At 33.3% G+C, this 13,872-nt stretch overlaps 2 protein-coding genes across 3 annotated transcripts; both read left to right on the top strand.

The window, feature by feature from the left end:
* Positions 1-2,480: 2,480 nt before the first annotated feature.
* Positions 2,481-5,237, top strand: LOC101221408 (NAC domain-containing protein 96). Of its 2 annotated transcripts, none has more exons than XM_011652194.2 (5): positions 2,481-2,736; positions 2,839-3,104; positions 3,182-3,271; positions 3,355-3,777; positions 4,644-5,237. In XM_011652194.2, the coding sequence occupies exons 1-5, from the start codon at positions 2,496-2,498 to the stop codon at positions 5,037-5,039; spliced, it is 1,416 nt and encodes a 471-aa protein (XP_011650496.1). In that variant the 5' UTR covers positions 2,481-2,495; the 3' UTR covers positions 5,040-5,237. The 2 variants fall into 2 exon arrangements, with proteins under 2 accessions (XP_011650496.1, XP_004149581.2); XM_004149533.3 differs by having other exon boundaries at positions 3,355-3,771.
* A 2,073-nt stretch (positions 5,238-7,310) lies between these two features.
* LOC101203593 (kinesin-like protein KIN-12F) lies at positions 7,311-13,580 on the top strand. Its single transcript, XM_004149544.3, has 15 exons — positions 7,311-7,684; positions 7,765-7,827; positions 7,931-8,065; positions 8,210-8,293; positions 8,418-8,543; positions 8,639-8,698; positions 8,800-8,853; positions 8,969-9,061; positions 9,162-9,257; positions 9,433-9,581; positions 9,734-9,880; positions 10,120-10,249; positions 10,339-11,349; positions 11,711-12,463; positions 13,051-13,580. The coding sequence occupies exons 1-15, from the start codon at positions 7,421-7,423 to the stop codon at positions 13,303-13,305; spliced, it is 3,420 nt and encodes a 1,139-aa protein (XP_004149592.1). The 5' UTR covers positions 7,311-7,420; the 3' UTR covers positions 13,306-13,580.
* Positions 13,581-13,872: the final 292 nt, after the last annotated feature.

Raw genomic sequence — 13,872 nt, forward strand, 5'->3', positions numbered from 1 at the left:
TCTAAAAAAAATTAGTTCTTTTCATTTTAATTCTTTTTTTTCTTTCAAAATTTTAATAGTATTTTTAGTGAATCAACTAAAATATAACAAAATTTATCATCTATTTAATAACAATCTTTTAGTATCTATCATCGATAAAATATAAAACTTTGTTATATTTTCAATAATTTTGTCATTTACAATAATTTTTATCAATTTTACTTTAAACGAACTATATTGGTATTGCTATTAGTTACTATTTAGATTTTGTTTTGATGTCATCACCACACCTTGTTGTTCTTGATTTCCTCCGTATCAAACAAGTGAATAATTCTATTACACACGAGTTAGTTTTTCAAGTGTTCACAATTTTTCGATTTTCGACTCTTGTGGCTTGAAGATCACCTTCCACGGGTGGATTCAATTTTTCTTTCTTTATTAGTTGTCTCTTCATAATTTTTGTACTAAAAATATAGAACAAAAAATTTGTCATTACATGCTACTTCAAATATTAACGTAGGACGACAAGAGATATTAATTATTTTTGAAACAGAATATAGTACTAAAAATATATTTTGGAAAACCCATTTACCTCTTTTTCTAAATTCATGACTAAAAGATGTAATTTTCTTAATAAACAAACATAAAAGATAAAAGTGATTTATTTAGCTATTTTTTTTAAAAAAAATAAAGTGAAGAGAAAACATAAAGAGATATGATTATTGAGAGAAATAATGAATGGGTAATTTATCCTTTTCAGGTTCCAACAAAAATTTGTGACTTTTGCTTATTTTACTTTTCATCATTGCTTTTCAATGGCATGTAAGGATTTGTATTTTCCACTTCCTTTTTGGCATCTCAATTTAACTTCATGTGGGGTGACACTTTTTCTCTTATATCTACTCAATTTAACTAGATGATTTCTTTTTCAATTTGTTGTACATATATACGATTCATTCAAACATGTTAACACATTTTATTATTTGAAAAGTCATTTGAAAAGTAAATATTATTTAAATTGTCCTTAGGTGAAATGTCTAATTTCCTCGGTTTAATTGACATTCAATAGGGTTTGTTTTAGATTGATTAGAATCAATGCACGTCAAAGTAGATTTACAAGCCAACCTAACTTATTGCTTCTAACCAAATACTATCTAATTGTCACGAGTCAAAAGATTCAATACAAAGCCAAAGTTATATATTTTTCACCGTCCAAACATATATAACAAAACTTCATTTAAAGAACAAAATTAAACCAAAGACGTATAAAACAAGTTAAAGTACTTATCCTCTTTGATTTAAAGAGATAAAAGGAGAATCTAAGAAAACCCGTTAGTTAGAAAATGAGTACCTTATATAGCATTTCATCCACATGTCGGATGGTGAGGAGATATTTGGATTAAAAAGCAACATAAAAAGACTCGAAAAACTGGAAGAAAACCGAAGAGAAAATTAAGGTTGGATTTCGAGGTAGGTACTAAAAGTTGGTGGCATAAACATGTATATATAATTTTGTCATAGCATCGTGGCATGTCAAAAGTTTGGAGCAACACGATGCTTGGCCATTTATGCAAAAGGTAAAAGTGTGTTGCCTTTCAGCGCCAAGGCTTCATATTTTTGCTTCGCGTTGCCTCGGTTGACTTCATTTAATTTCGTAATGATTCAAATTAGCTATGAAATGACATAATCACCACATTACACCCACGAATTGCTCAAAACCTATAGTACAATCAAATAAGATAGTAAAAATGATGAAATGAGTTCAAATTAAGTGAAAATAGATAACATATTTCATATGTTATCAAATTTGAATCTAGAACTTCTTGTTTTCAACTACATATAGATGTCGGATTTGAGTGGCCTATCCATATCTATCAATGATATTTTTTTATAACCTTTGCACGTACCTGAAGGTAAAAAAATGTCCCTACAATTGTGAAAAAATAAAAGTAAATAAATAAACATTTTCTCACTCCACTTCACTCTTCTCCACTACCACCAACCCTTTTTAAATATCTCCCATCACCTACCAACACATTACTTTCTCTTTGCTTTTATTTTCATCCAAAGGTCATCAAGATTCTTTTTCCCCACATTGACTTAGATCCGTCCCAAGTCAATATCAATTATTGTGTGTGAGTATATATATGTATATTGAATTCCTCATTCTCCAATCCTCCATTTACTTTTACAATAACCATCCATCAATCTTCTAGGTTTAAAACTAAAATTATAACAATATCTTAAGATAGCTTAGTGAAAAAACTATCTTTTAATTCCCTTTAAGCTCAAGTTCAAGTCTCACTTTTTTAGCTTCTAGTCAGAAAATTAACTTAACTAATATGTATTATATTTTCTTGAACTTGATTCATATATTTGTAATTATTCATTTAGCTCACACCTACTTAATTGTTTTAATGTTTTAAGAATAATTTATAGCTTTTGTTCCTTGTAAAATTTAATTTAGAAAAAGACAAGACAAAGGACCCAAAGACTATTCCAAAAGATAGCAAATCATGAACCACCAGTACTATACAAGAACAGCCACCACCATTATTGACTCAACTTTGGTACCAAATTTGATGGGGAGCTTTACAATTCCTTCAAAACATGAACTGCCGATTGGTTTCCGATTTCGTCCCACGGAGGAGGAGCTGGTTACTCATTACCTGAACAACAAGATTCTCGGCCGTCAACATCTTGTTCAATGTATCCCTCAGATTGATCTCTTCAACTACGATCCTTGGAAGCTCCCTGGTATGTACTTTAATTCATTTTCACCATTTTACAAAACCCCCTGTTTTTCTTCTTCTTTAATAATCATCATCATTATCTTCCTCTTCTTCTTCTTCCATTCAGAGCGTTCCCTTCTCGACTCCGATAATTATGAGTGGTTTTTCTTCCGATCCCTCACCTCCAAAACTAAAAGGACTACCGTTTCTGGGTGCTGGAGATCCACCGGCGATGATAAACGCATCGTGGCTCGGGGAACCAACAAAGTCATCGCCACTCGAAAAATTTTAGTGTTCTATCAAGGCCAGGGTAAGGCTGCTGTAAAAACCAAATGGGTCCTTCATGAATATCACCTTTTTCAACAAGATACTACTGACATCTCATCATCCCAGGTTTTTTCTTTTTCTTTTTCTTTTGTCGATAACATCAGTTTAAGCTTTTGGGTTAAACTATATAGTGATTTTGTTAGATGCCGTTCGTCGTTTGTCGATTGAAAGAAAGTGCAGAAGAGTTTAGATCAGATGATCAACGAAAGAAAAGCAAAAAGAGACAAGTCCATGTAAGTAAGAGTAGTGGTATTGACTTTAGCTTGAGATTAATTTGGTAATAATTTAATTTAATGTTTAATATTTGTAAATTCAGTGGAATGGAGAGAATGATCAACCTGCTTTGGAAGATTTTCCAAATACACATCAACCAACACAGCCTTCAAATTATTTTGAAAATGAGGTTATGAACTCAGGATTTGATACAGATGATGCGAGCTCGAAGATGTTCTTCAAGACCACTCCATGGCCTTCAGAATCAGAACCAAGAGAACCAGGTTTATTGAACATTAGTCAACAAGTGAGTGACAGCAATTCTGAAGGAAATGAACAATTATCACAGCCTCAATCTTCAATGGCTAGTGAACCTAATTCCAATGATCAGCTTGGTTGGTTTCTTAATTATATGGTTGACAACGATGAAACTGATCAAATCAATGTTATCCTTAAGCGTCATAGCATGGAGGAATTCCAAAGCATGGCTCGTGAACTTGAAGCCGGTGATACGACCTCGGTAAAGGTTATTTTGTTTAGTACTTCAACTGTTTTTGTATCTGTCATCGTTAAATGTAGCCTAAGTTCCATCTCAAAACCAATACTAGTTTTGTTGTTTTGGCTTTAAGGCTCTAATACTATATGAGGTTTTGAGTGAGGTATCTTGATTTTCTCAACATGGGATTCTCAGCATGTTTCTTAAACATGCTGCCTCTTTTGTGGAATTCTCAACATGTCTGTTAAAGATGATGTCTCTTTTGAGATCACTTTGATGTCAAATTTTGGATAGAGGTAAGAGAAAAGATTTGCACACCGATGTGGTACTTGCTGCAGACGCTCTGATGCCTAAGTCAAAGAGTGTGGATGTTAGAGAAAGTTTGAGTGTCGAATTCAAGTTACCCCGTAATGATGTGTTTATAGAGAAATTAGTTGACCTATGGTGTTCTCTATAATTTTCGAGTTACCCTAGGATAATTAGATGACCAAGCAGTTGAGAGGGCATATTGTATTCATGTTTGCTAGGGTTGGCCACCACCTAGTGTCTTCCTTGGACTATATATTTGAGCTTATAGTGGTACTTTGGGTTGAGGCATGTTGGGCATTTGCCAAGGGTCTACTTCGATTTTTGGTCGTCACTTTCAGCTTGTATAAGGATTTTTGTAGCCTCTAAATATCATTTATATCCTTTAGTCGAAAATCACACCTAACAACCATCATTGATTGAATCTCAATTTATTTTTGCTCTTGAAACTGGATACTCGTTTGAGATATCTTGATACCATATTAGAAAAATTTATCTATCTCTAGGAGCAACCTACTTATCTTACAAAGCGTGTGAGCTACTTGATTTTTTATCCAATGTTCAGATTCTTAAAACAACCTATTTTTCAGGTCTCGTCTGAAGGTATGAGGACGACAATTCAAAAGTCATGTAGAAAACCCCTTATAGCAAGGCATTGTCAATACAAAGAGGAAAATGATGAGTCGCAAGACGATTCTTGTGGACAAACTTTAAAAGTTCAACGTCAACCGAAGTCCAACAACATTGTAGCCCATAGAGATGAACCAAAAAGAGACGAATCAAGGGAGGTATTTATTTTGCAGGGTGGAAATGTTGAGAAACATACATCAGTCATATATTCTAATGAGACTCCAACAAACTGTTTTTGGTATATCTTAACCACGAAAAGGATTCACCACAAATCGAATGATCAACCAATAGACTATGTTGCTAAAGTGCTTTTAGGATTCATAATATTAATAATGTTTGTTCTAACTAGTTTTTGAAACTCTTACAAATTTGGAGAGAATTAGTTATTTATTACCTAAATTTGAGGATTGATTGTGTAGAAAGTGAGAAAGGGGAAGACTTATATGGTGTGATTGTCGAATCCCAAGCTTTGAAGGATAATATACGGTATCGTTATATTTATCATATATATAAACTTTCTTACTTAGAGATCTATAATAAAATTGTTTTTAATATGTGGACGTAGCTATCATAATATTAGTAAAACACGTAAATATGCTTGTCAATTCTTTTATTATATGATTTGTACATTATATTCTTTATTTATCGATTTTATACCATAATAAAAGAATCTATGGGGAATGCCTTTTAAAGTCTTCTACTTTTTCATCCATTATGTTTTGTTGTTCTTAGATTTTTTAAGAATAAGTGTGATTAGTCTGTATAACAAATATTTTTCTTTTAGAGAAATAGAGAAAAAAAGATTAAGACTTGAGAGATTAATTTTCTATAGTTTTATAGAGTATCGTGATCATTCAAATAGGGAACCGTATCATTTCATTAAAAGTTGTGTCCATTAAAACGACAAAAGCATAAAATTGAAAAACATTGATGCAACCGTTTATTCTAATTATTGTTATTATTAAAAAAACATATCATGTAGATTTTGGTACTTAATAACGATGCAAACTAAATGAGACTTTAACAATTTTGACAATGTTTTTCTAAACTGAATCGTAAATCAAATATAAAAATTTATTCTAGGTTCATTAATTACTTAATTGTTGTCGATGCTCTTTGTATGTGTTTTCGAAAGAGCAAGACTTAAATAATTATTCATTTTTTTGGAACCAAGAGTCAAAATTTTGATATATTTAAATCTCATAAAAACTTCTTCTGAGGAATAGGTCAATCTGAGTCATTTCTCAAGAACAATAACTAAGGGTCCTAAAACTACGACTTGGATCCAGAACCCGTATGTTGATGCTCATGATTTTAATATCCATCTTAAATTTTATATCTAATAGGTCCCTAACCTTTAACATTTGTGTTTGACAATTTTATATCCAATATATCCTTAATATATTTAACGTTTTTTTTTCAATCTATAAACTTGTTTGACACAAAGTTGAAACTTTAGGTTCTCATATATTTCATTTCGAGTATTCTAAAGAACATCGTTCGGCACAAAATACAAAGTTGAATGACCTATTATCCTTTTAAATTTCAAGTATTTATTAGACATAAAATCGACACTTGTAAACTTATTTAGGAGTTTTAAAGTTTTTTATTGGACTAAAAAGACAAAAAGTTTAAAGTTTAAGAGCTAAAATTGTAGTTTAACATATTTTTAAAGGAAAAAAAGTTTGTAATACGAATGTTTTACTTCTATACTTTAATAATTTTTGTAATACATGTAGATTGATGATCTAATTAAGGGTTAAATTTGTTTATAAGCTATAAAAACTAAGTTGTTACATGCTAAAGTTCAATGACCGAAAAAACTCTTTTGACTCCACTTAAAAGTCATGTTTATGAAATCGCAAGGACATTAGCAATAACTTTATTTGCAAAATCTATTATAAGAGGAAGAAAACCACGTAACATTATTGACACAAACGAGAGAAAGAAGGTCCTCTAACAAGGTTTGATTATCTTTGATGAACTTTTGAGTGATAATTAGTTTTGATTAATCCTAAGGAAATAAGTTGAAAATATAATATAATAATTGAATGGGTTTAAAAGAGAAATGTTTAATAGGTAATAAAAACAAAACATATAAATTAAATTGAATAAGAATTTCTGGTGACAGCTTTGAAATTCCCTTTTAGTCCCAAAAAAAAGTTCAATCTAACGGCTACTTATTTGGACAATCTAAAATGTCTATTTTGTCCTCTCTTTCATCTATCAGGAGCGTTTCCCCCACACTTTTAAAACAAACAATACAAAATATCATTTTATAACCAATTGCATACAACTTTTTCAATTTTTTGTTTATGATATTTTAAAAAATATGAAAAATTGAGCATGTAATAAATTCGTTATACTTTATTTTTATATGGAGTCTAAATATTCTCTCTATATTTTTTTTTTATTTGAACAATAGGTAGAACATATTTTTTTATTTGAACAATAGGTAGAACTTTTAAATTGATATAATTTTGGAGTTTAGAATTTATTTTTGAAGGAAGAAAAGGGTGGCATGACCATGGGCAGTTTGGTAATTACACTCAACAATTCAAAATTTAATTTCGTTTAAAAAATTTTGTTTTTCAATTTCCTAACGGTCAGTTCATCCCATAGTTTTGCTTTCTTCTTCCTCTAAAACCCTCTGATTTCTCCCATTTCCAAATTCGAAAGTCTTTCTCTTTCTCTTTCTCTTTTGAAATCTTCCATTTTTCTTCCACAATCAGTAACAATGAAGTCGAATCCAACAGGATCGATGGAAACTGGTTTCTTGGGAAACCTTTCTTCTTCTTCCTTTCGAAATTTCCTTCCGCGATCCATCTCTTCTAAGAAAAGCCTCATTTCCTCCATTTCTAAGAAAACCCACAAATCTAACTCTGAAAATACACCTCCAGTTCACCCTAACATTCCCCTTAATGACCATCAAATACCCATTTCTAAGTCCCCCTTCGATTCCAATCTCGATCTCTCTGTATCGCAATCTCTTAGTTTGAAGGTATGCTTAAGTTTCTTTTGTGAATTTCACTTCTGTTGAAAGAACACTACTGATTTTTTGTGTTTATGATGAACTCTTAGGATGAAGTTCTTCAGTCGGACAATCAGTTTGAAGTTCCTAACCCGCCTGATCCACCCATCAAGGTATGATGAAGTTTACGTTATGTTCTATCTCTAGATCTACGATTTCTTCTTGTCTTTGGTATTTTCTTGTGAAGCTCCTAACCCCCCTCATCCACCCATCAAGGTTGTTGTGAGGATTAGACCTAATGATAGAGAGAATGAAGTGGAAAGGACGGTTAAAAGGATTTCTTCAGATGAATTGACGTTTGGGGACCGGAAATTTTCGTTTGATTCAGTTTTCGATTCAGATTCGAAACAGGTACTATGCTTGATAACTTCTCTTTATAATCCGAACAACCTTAGTTTGCTGTTTCATAAATTTTGAAATTCGGATTTATAGCAATAAGTCTGTTTAAAATGTTGAAGTAGTTTGATTCTAATTGCATTTTTTCGTGAATTTTAGGAAGATGTCTTTTCGAAGATTGGAATTCCGCTAGTCAAAGATGCATTGGCTGGTTATAATACTTCTATCATGTCATTTGGTCAGGTAATAGTTGATTCTTATGTTCCAACACAATTTCTCTTTCATTTACATAATGTGTCGATTGTCACAAGATGGAAAATTGGTCAGCTAATTCGAATTTTGGATTACTTGAATTGAATCTTTACAGACGGGAAGTGGTAAGACATTCACAATGTGGGGTCCCCCAAGTGCCATGGTTGAAGATCCTTCACCCCTTAGTAACCAAGGTCTTGCTCCTCGCATCTTCCAAATGCTGTTTTCAGAGATTCAAAAGGTGTGGATCCATTTCCTTTCAATCAATTCAATTAGATTCCACACCTCGGTTTTTGTTGTGTATGGCTGTCTAATATTGTGGTTAATCCAATTCAGGAACAAGAAAACTCTGAAGGAAAATTGATAAATTATCAGTGTCGTTGCTCTTTTGTAGAGGTATTGAATATTTCTTGACCTTTTATACTATTTTTTATAAAATCTATCTATCTGTAAGTATATGATCTCACATCCTTCTTTTGTTTTGATTCCCATTCCAGATTTTTAATGAACAAATTGGGGATTTGCTTGATCCTACACAAAGGAACCTTAAGGTTAGTTGGCAGCTCACCATTCTTGATGTCTGGCTGGTTGTCTTCAGCGTTCTTATGTCTTTGGTATTATATGCATCTTCTGTGCATTGTTAAATGTTTTGCAATATTTCACCAGATAAAGGATGATGCGAAGAATGGATTGTATGTGGAGAATGTTACAGAAGAATACGTGACAAGTTATGATGATGTGACTCAGATTCTTATCAAGGTTTGTGGTGGTATTTTGCTTTATTTCTATAGCTCTTCTTTTGTTTTCAACCATTGCAATTCATTTCATTTGCTTACCTTTCTCTATTTTACGAGTGCAGGGACTTTCGAGTAGAAAAGTTGGAGCAACCACTATAAATTCTAAGAGCTCTAGGTCCCATATTGTGTTTACTTTCATCATTGAGTCATGGTGCAAGGTGCTTAATCTAGAGTTTGACTTTAATTCAGAACTTGTTTGTTATAGAGAAAACATGTTATTTGTGTTTTAGTTGTTCTTCTGTTTTATCGGTCTCTATCAAAACTATGCGATTCAACTGGTTGAGACATTCAAATTTATATCAGCAATATATAATATAATGCCTTTGGATGCAGGAAACATCATCCAAGTGTTTTGGTAGTTCAAAGACGAGCAGAATCAGCCTTGTTGATCTTGCTGGATTAGATAGGAATGTAACCGATGCCACAGGCAGACAATCCACAAGAGAAGGAAAGAATTTAAAGAAGTCTATGTCACGGCTCGGGTATGAGAAACAATGATTGGTGGAATTTCTGAAATGTTAAAAGTTCATTCTAATTATATGTTTGCTTCAACTAAGATATCTGACAATGGGAGACGGATAATTTAGACAATTACAAGCGTGTAACTGTTGTTGCTTTCATTATGTTGATGCAGGCATTTGGTCGATTCATTATCTAAAGAAACTGAAAGACCATCAGAAGATCGTTTGTACAGAGGTTCCTGCTTGACCCATTTACTAAGAGAGTCATTGGGCGGAAATGCTAAGCTCACAGTTATTTGTGCTATCTCTCCAGATAACAAGTACACATCATTTACTGGTTTTTTCTTTTTTTACCATCAAAGCATCCCAAACTTTAGTAGTGTGTACATAAACTTCTTATTCTTGTGTATTTCACCATGATAGTAAAAAATTAAGGTGCTGAGCTTGTCTAGATGGATACATGATCAGTTCTTTTCCTTGTTGAGATAATTTTTGCTATTGTAATAGCAGATGTGTGTCCATACATATATTAAAGTTAGCTTTGTTTTTTTGGACGCAGCCATTCATGTGAGACATTAAGGACGTTAAGATTCGGCCAACGATTGAAATCCATAAAGAATCAGCCAATCATAAATGAAATAAAGGAAGATGACGTAAATGATCTGAGTGATCAAATTCGTCAACTAAAGGTAAGTTAGTTCATTCTTAGAAAATGACTGGTAAGTTTGAAATAGTTTGCTTCCTAATTCAAACCAAACTTTGTGTTGTCTGATTGCAGGAAGAACTTATAAGAGCAAATGCCAACTCAGGGAAGTCAGTTCGAAAGACTGGTTACTTTCAAGGGCCTAATGTAAGAGACAGCCTGAATCATTTAAGAGTTAGTATCAATCGCTCTCTGATTTTGCCATGCATTGATAACGACTCGGACGAAGAGGTTAATTGTAATGAGGAAGATGTGAGGGAGTTGCATCAGCAACTGGATAAGGCCCACAGCTTTTCTGAAGAGAACTCGGATAAAAGAGACTCACTTCACTTTTCTTCTGTAGGAGAAAGTTTTGCTTCATATTCAATGAGTGATGATGAAGTAAGTTATCCCCAAACAATGGAAGAAATAAACCCTGTAGAACATCATGAGGACAAGATTATTTTAACAGATAATCTTAGTAGTCGTGATTCCAAGGTTCCTGATCCAGTGAATAGAAGGAGCATCTCTGTCAGCTCATTCTATCACTTCTCTAATCTTGAAGATCCACCCTTGTCTGAGTCTCCAAAAATTGGAAATTCTCAAAGGAAAAGTTTGGCTGTTGCACCAAGTTTTGCAGACCATCATGGAAGTAAGATGTCGTCAGACAGCTTTAAGTTTAACAAAGATGTACTGAGGCAGTCACTGAGTCAGAGTAAAAGTATCAGATCCTCGTTGCGATCGAGCAATAATTTCGAGGATCCTACTGAGTCATTGGCAGCTAGTCTTCAAAGGGGTTTAAAGATAATTGATTATCACCAGCAAAGCTCAGCAATAAACAAATCTTCAGTATCCTTCTCCTTTGAACACCTGGCTCGAAAATCATGTCCAGAAGTCAACAAAGCTGTAGGGTCTCTTCAAACACTTGAAGAAGATAATGCTGTTGCCATATCTTCTCCCCATCAGCTTTGTGTATCTTGCAAAAGAAAAATTACCGAGAATGACACTAGTGAAATGCCGAGTAGCAACAACGAACTTGTAGCAGTTAACCAATCCAGGAATCTCAAAGCCATTGTCGGACTCAACCACGTAGACGATCTTGAAAAGGTATATACTTGGTCAACCCACCCAAATTTTACACACTCATGGTAGTTTTTAATATGATGGAGGTACAGCACGATACATTTATATATATACGGAATGGTGTAGATTTATCTAAATTAGATGTGTGAAACGTTACCATATTGATCAATATGTGTGGAATACTTTTAATCTCAACTTTAGTTAGTAATGATTTTTTGTACTTTCAAATCTGTAACAATTTAGTTTTTTAACTGAACATTTTTTAATAATTTAGTCTTTATTCTGCTATTATTGTCAATATTAATTGAAAATTCATATTCATTTACTTCTTTTACTTCCACGATTCACGTCTTCTGACATTTAATATTTGGGGAACACTCGGCAGGAGAGTGTACAAGAGAAATGTGAAATAAAAGCTCAGAACAATCAAAATTGCTTTACTGACGTGTCTGAGAAGGAAGAACTTCTTAAAGAAATTCAAAATCTAAGGAGTAAGCTGCAAACATTTGCTGATGTTTCGGCTAACAAGTCAACTGACAAGCTGAGATCCTCGCTACTGCTGTCACGCTCGATCCACCTCAGAAAAAGCTGTCTAGGAGGAGGAGGAGGTTCCCAAACTAACGAGGCGGAACTTGAAAAGGAAAGGGAGAGATGGACTGAAATGGAGAGTGAGTGGATTTCTTTAACTGATGAACTGAGAGTTGATTTGGAATCCATTCGACAGCGTGCGGAGAAGGTGGAGCAGGAACTGAACACAGAGAAGAAGTGCAATGAGGAGTTGGAGGATGCACTTCACAGATCTGTTCTTGGACATGCTAGATTTGTTGAGCATTATGCTGAATTGCAAGAGAAGTATAATGAGTTGGTTGGTAAGCACCGTGCCATCATGGGTGGAATAGCTGAGGTGAAAAGGGCTGCACAAAAAGCTGGTTCCAAAGGCAACGGTTCTCGGTTTTCGAAATCACTTGCTGCTGAGCTTTCAGCTCTGAGATTTGAGAGAGACAGAGAGAGAGAATTCTTGAAAAAGGAAAACAAAAGCCTTAAGCTCCAACTTAGAGACACTGCTGAAGCTGTTCATGCTGCTGGGGAACTTCTCGTAAGACTTAGAGAAGCAGAACATTCAGCATCAGTTGCAGAGGTAACCCATAAAATCCATTTGTTGTTTAATGAAAAACAATGTTATTTTAACATTTTCTGATTCTTGCAAAACTTAAAACCTGAAAAACGTAATAACCTTTTTACAAACATTTGGTTTTAGTTTTTGAAGAGTTCAGCCTTAAGTAATTTTTAAAAGTTTCTTTACTTTGTTATCCACTTTTCATGGATGTTTTCAAAAGTCAAGCAATATTTGGTATTAAGAATTCAAATATTTCCTTCAAAATAGTGAAACTCTAAGGTTTGTTTGCAAATTCATTTTAGTACTACTTCCTAGCCAACTTTCAAAAGCATAACATGTGTTTTCTTTAAAAAGTTGGTTTTGTTATTTTTCAAATCTTAGCTTGGTTTTCTATAAAACACTCCTAAAAACTAGAACAAAGCACAAAAATCAACTAGTGGAATGAGTACTAAAACAGAGAGAAATCGATCATAAATTTCGAAACAGAGAAGAATCGTTATCGAACAGACTTGTAGTTTTCAAAAACTTTTAGTCTTTTAGCAAGGAGTGGGCAGTTTAGAAAATCAGGGAAACCGTTTTTTACATGAGATTTTCTTTTTAAAACACAGGAGAGTTTTACATCAGTTCAACAAGAGAACGAGAAGTTGAAGAAGCAAATGGAGAAGCTCAAAAGAAAACATAAAATGGAGATGATTACAATGAAGCAATACCTTGCAGAGAGCAAACTGCCAGCTTCAGCTCTTGAACCACTGTATCATGACGATCACGACGATGTCGGAACCGACAAGAGAGCCTCATATGTGGACGATGATCAAGCCTGGAGATCAGAATTTGGAGCTATATATCAAGAGCAGCACTATTAAACTTCAAGATATCTAGTTTGAACCAAAATTTTACTAAGAAGAAAAATCTCAGGACATGAACTTTGATTTGTACAAAGGGGGGAGAGGGGCTGCTTCAATAGGACCCTACTTGGGTCACATGTGAGATTGATTGTATGACATTATTGGATTTAGAAGTAGAATGATGGGTATGGTTTTTCTCTTTTTCCATTGTATTGTATGAATGATTTTTTTAATTATTGTTAGTATCATTTATTCATAGTTTCCAATTATATCTGCACTATGAAGTTGTGTCATTTGCTTTTTAGGAAACCTTTTGAATTAATGGATGAATGGAAGAGTTTGGAACCATTGGTTGAAAAAAAAAAACTTCTGATAATCTTTCAACCAAATGAATTAATGAATCAATGGGATTATTCAATACTGGCACCAACTTTTTGACACAATAAGTCAATGTGAGCTCATATTTGTATGTCAAAAAAGAATAGCTCAAGCGATATACTAATGTGTTAGCAATTTAGCAATCAAAACATACTGATGTATTAAATGTATTTTTAAGAACATCACTCTCAAAGTTTCATTAATAAT

Source organism: Cucumis sativus, chromosome 3 (genome assembly GCF_000004075.3).
Source record: "Cucumis sativus cultivar 9930 chromosome 3, Cucumber_9930_V3, whole genome shotgun sequence".
Taxonomy (NCBI): Eukaryota; Viridiplantae; Streptophyta; class Magnoliopsida; order Cucurbitales; family Cucurbitaceae; genus Cucumis; species Cucumis sativus.

Bases quoted from the DNA above. Each gene is read 5' to 3' on its own strand.
- LOC101221408 (XM_011652194.2), top strand. From the start codon at position 2,496: ATGAACCACCAGTACTATACAAGAACAGCCACCACCATTATTGACTCA. The intron at 3,105-3,181 runs GTTTTTTCTTTT...TGATTTTGTTAG, and splicing joins CTGACATCTCATCATCCCAG to ATGCCGTTCGTCGTTTGTCG. The intron at 3,272-3,354 runs GTAAGTAAGAGT...TTGTAAATTCAG, and splicing joins GCAAAAAGAGACAAGTCCAT to TGGAATGGAGAGAATGATCA.
- LOC101203593 (XM_004149544.3), top strand. From the start codon at position 7,421: ATGAAGTCGAATCCAACAGGATCGATGGAAACTGGTTTCTTGGGAAAC. The intron at 7,828-7,930 runs GTATGATGAAGT...CCACCCATCAAG, and splicing joins CGCCTGATCCACCCATCAAG to GTTGTTGTGAGGATTAGACC. The intron at 12,464-13,050 runs GTAACCCATAAA...TTTAAAACACAG, and splicing joins ATTCAGCATCAGTTGCAGAG to GAGAGTTTTACATCAGTTCA.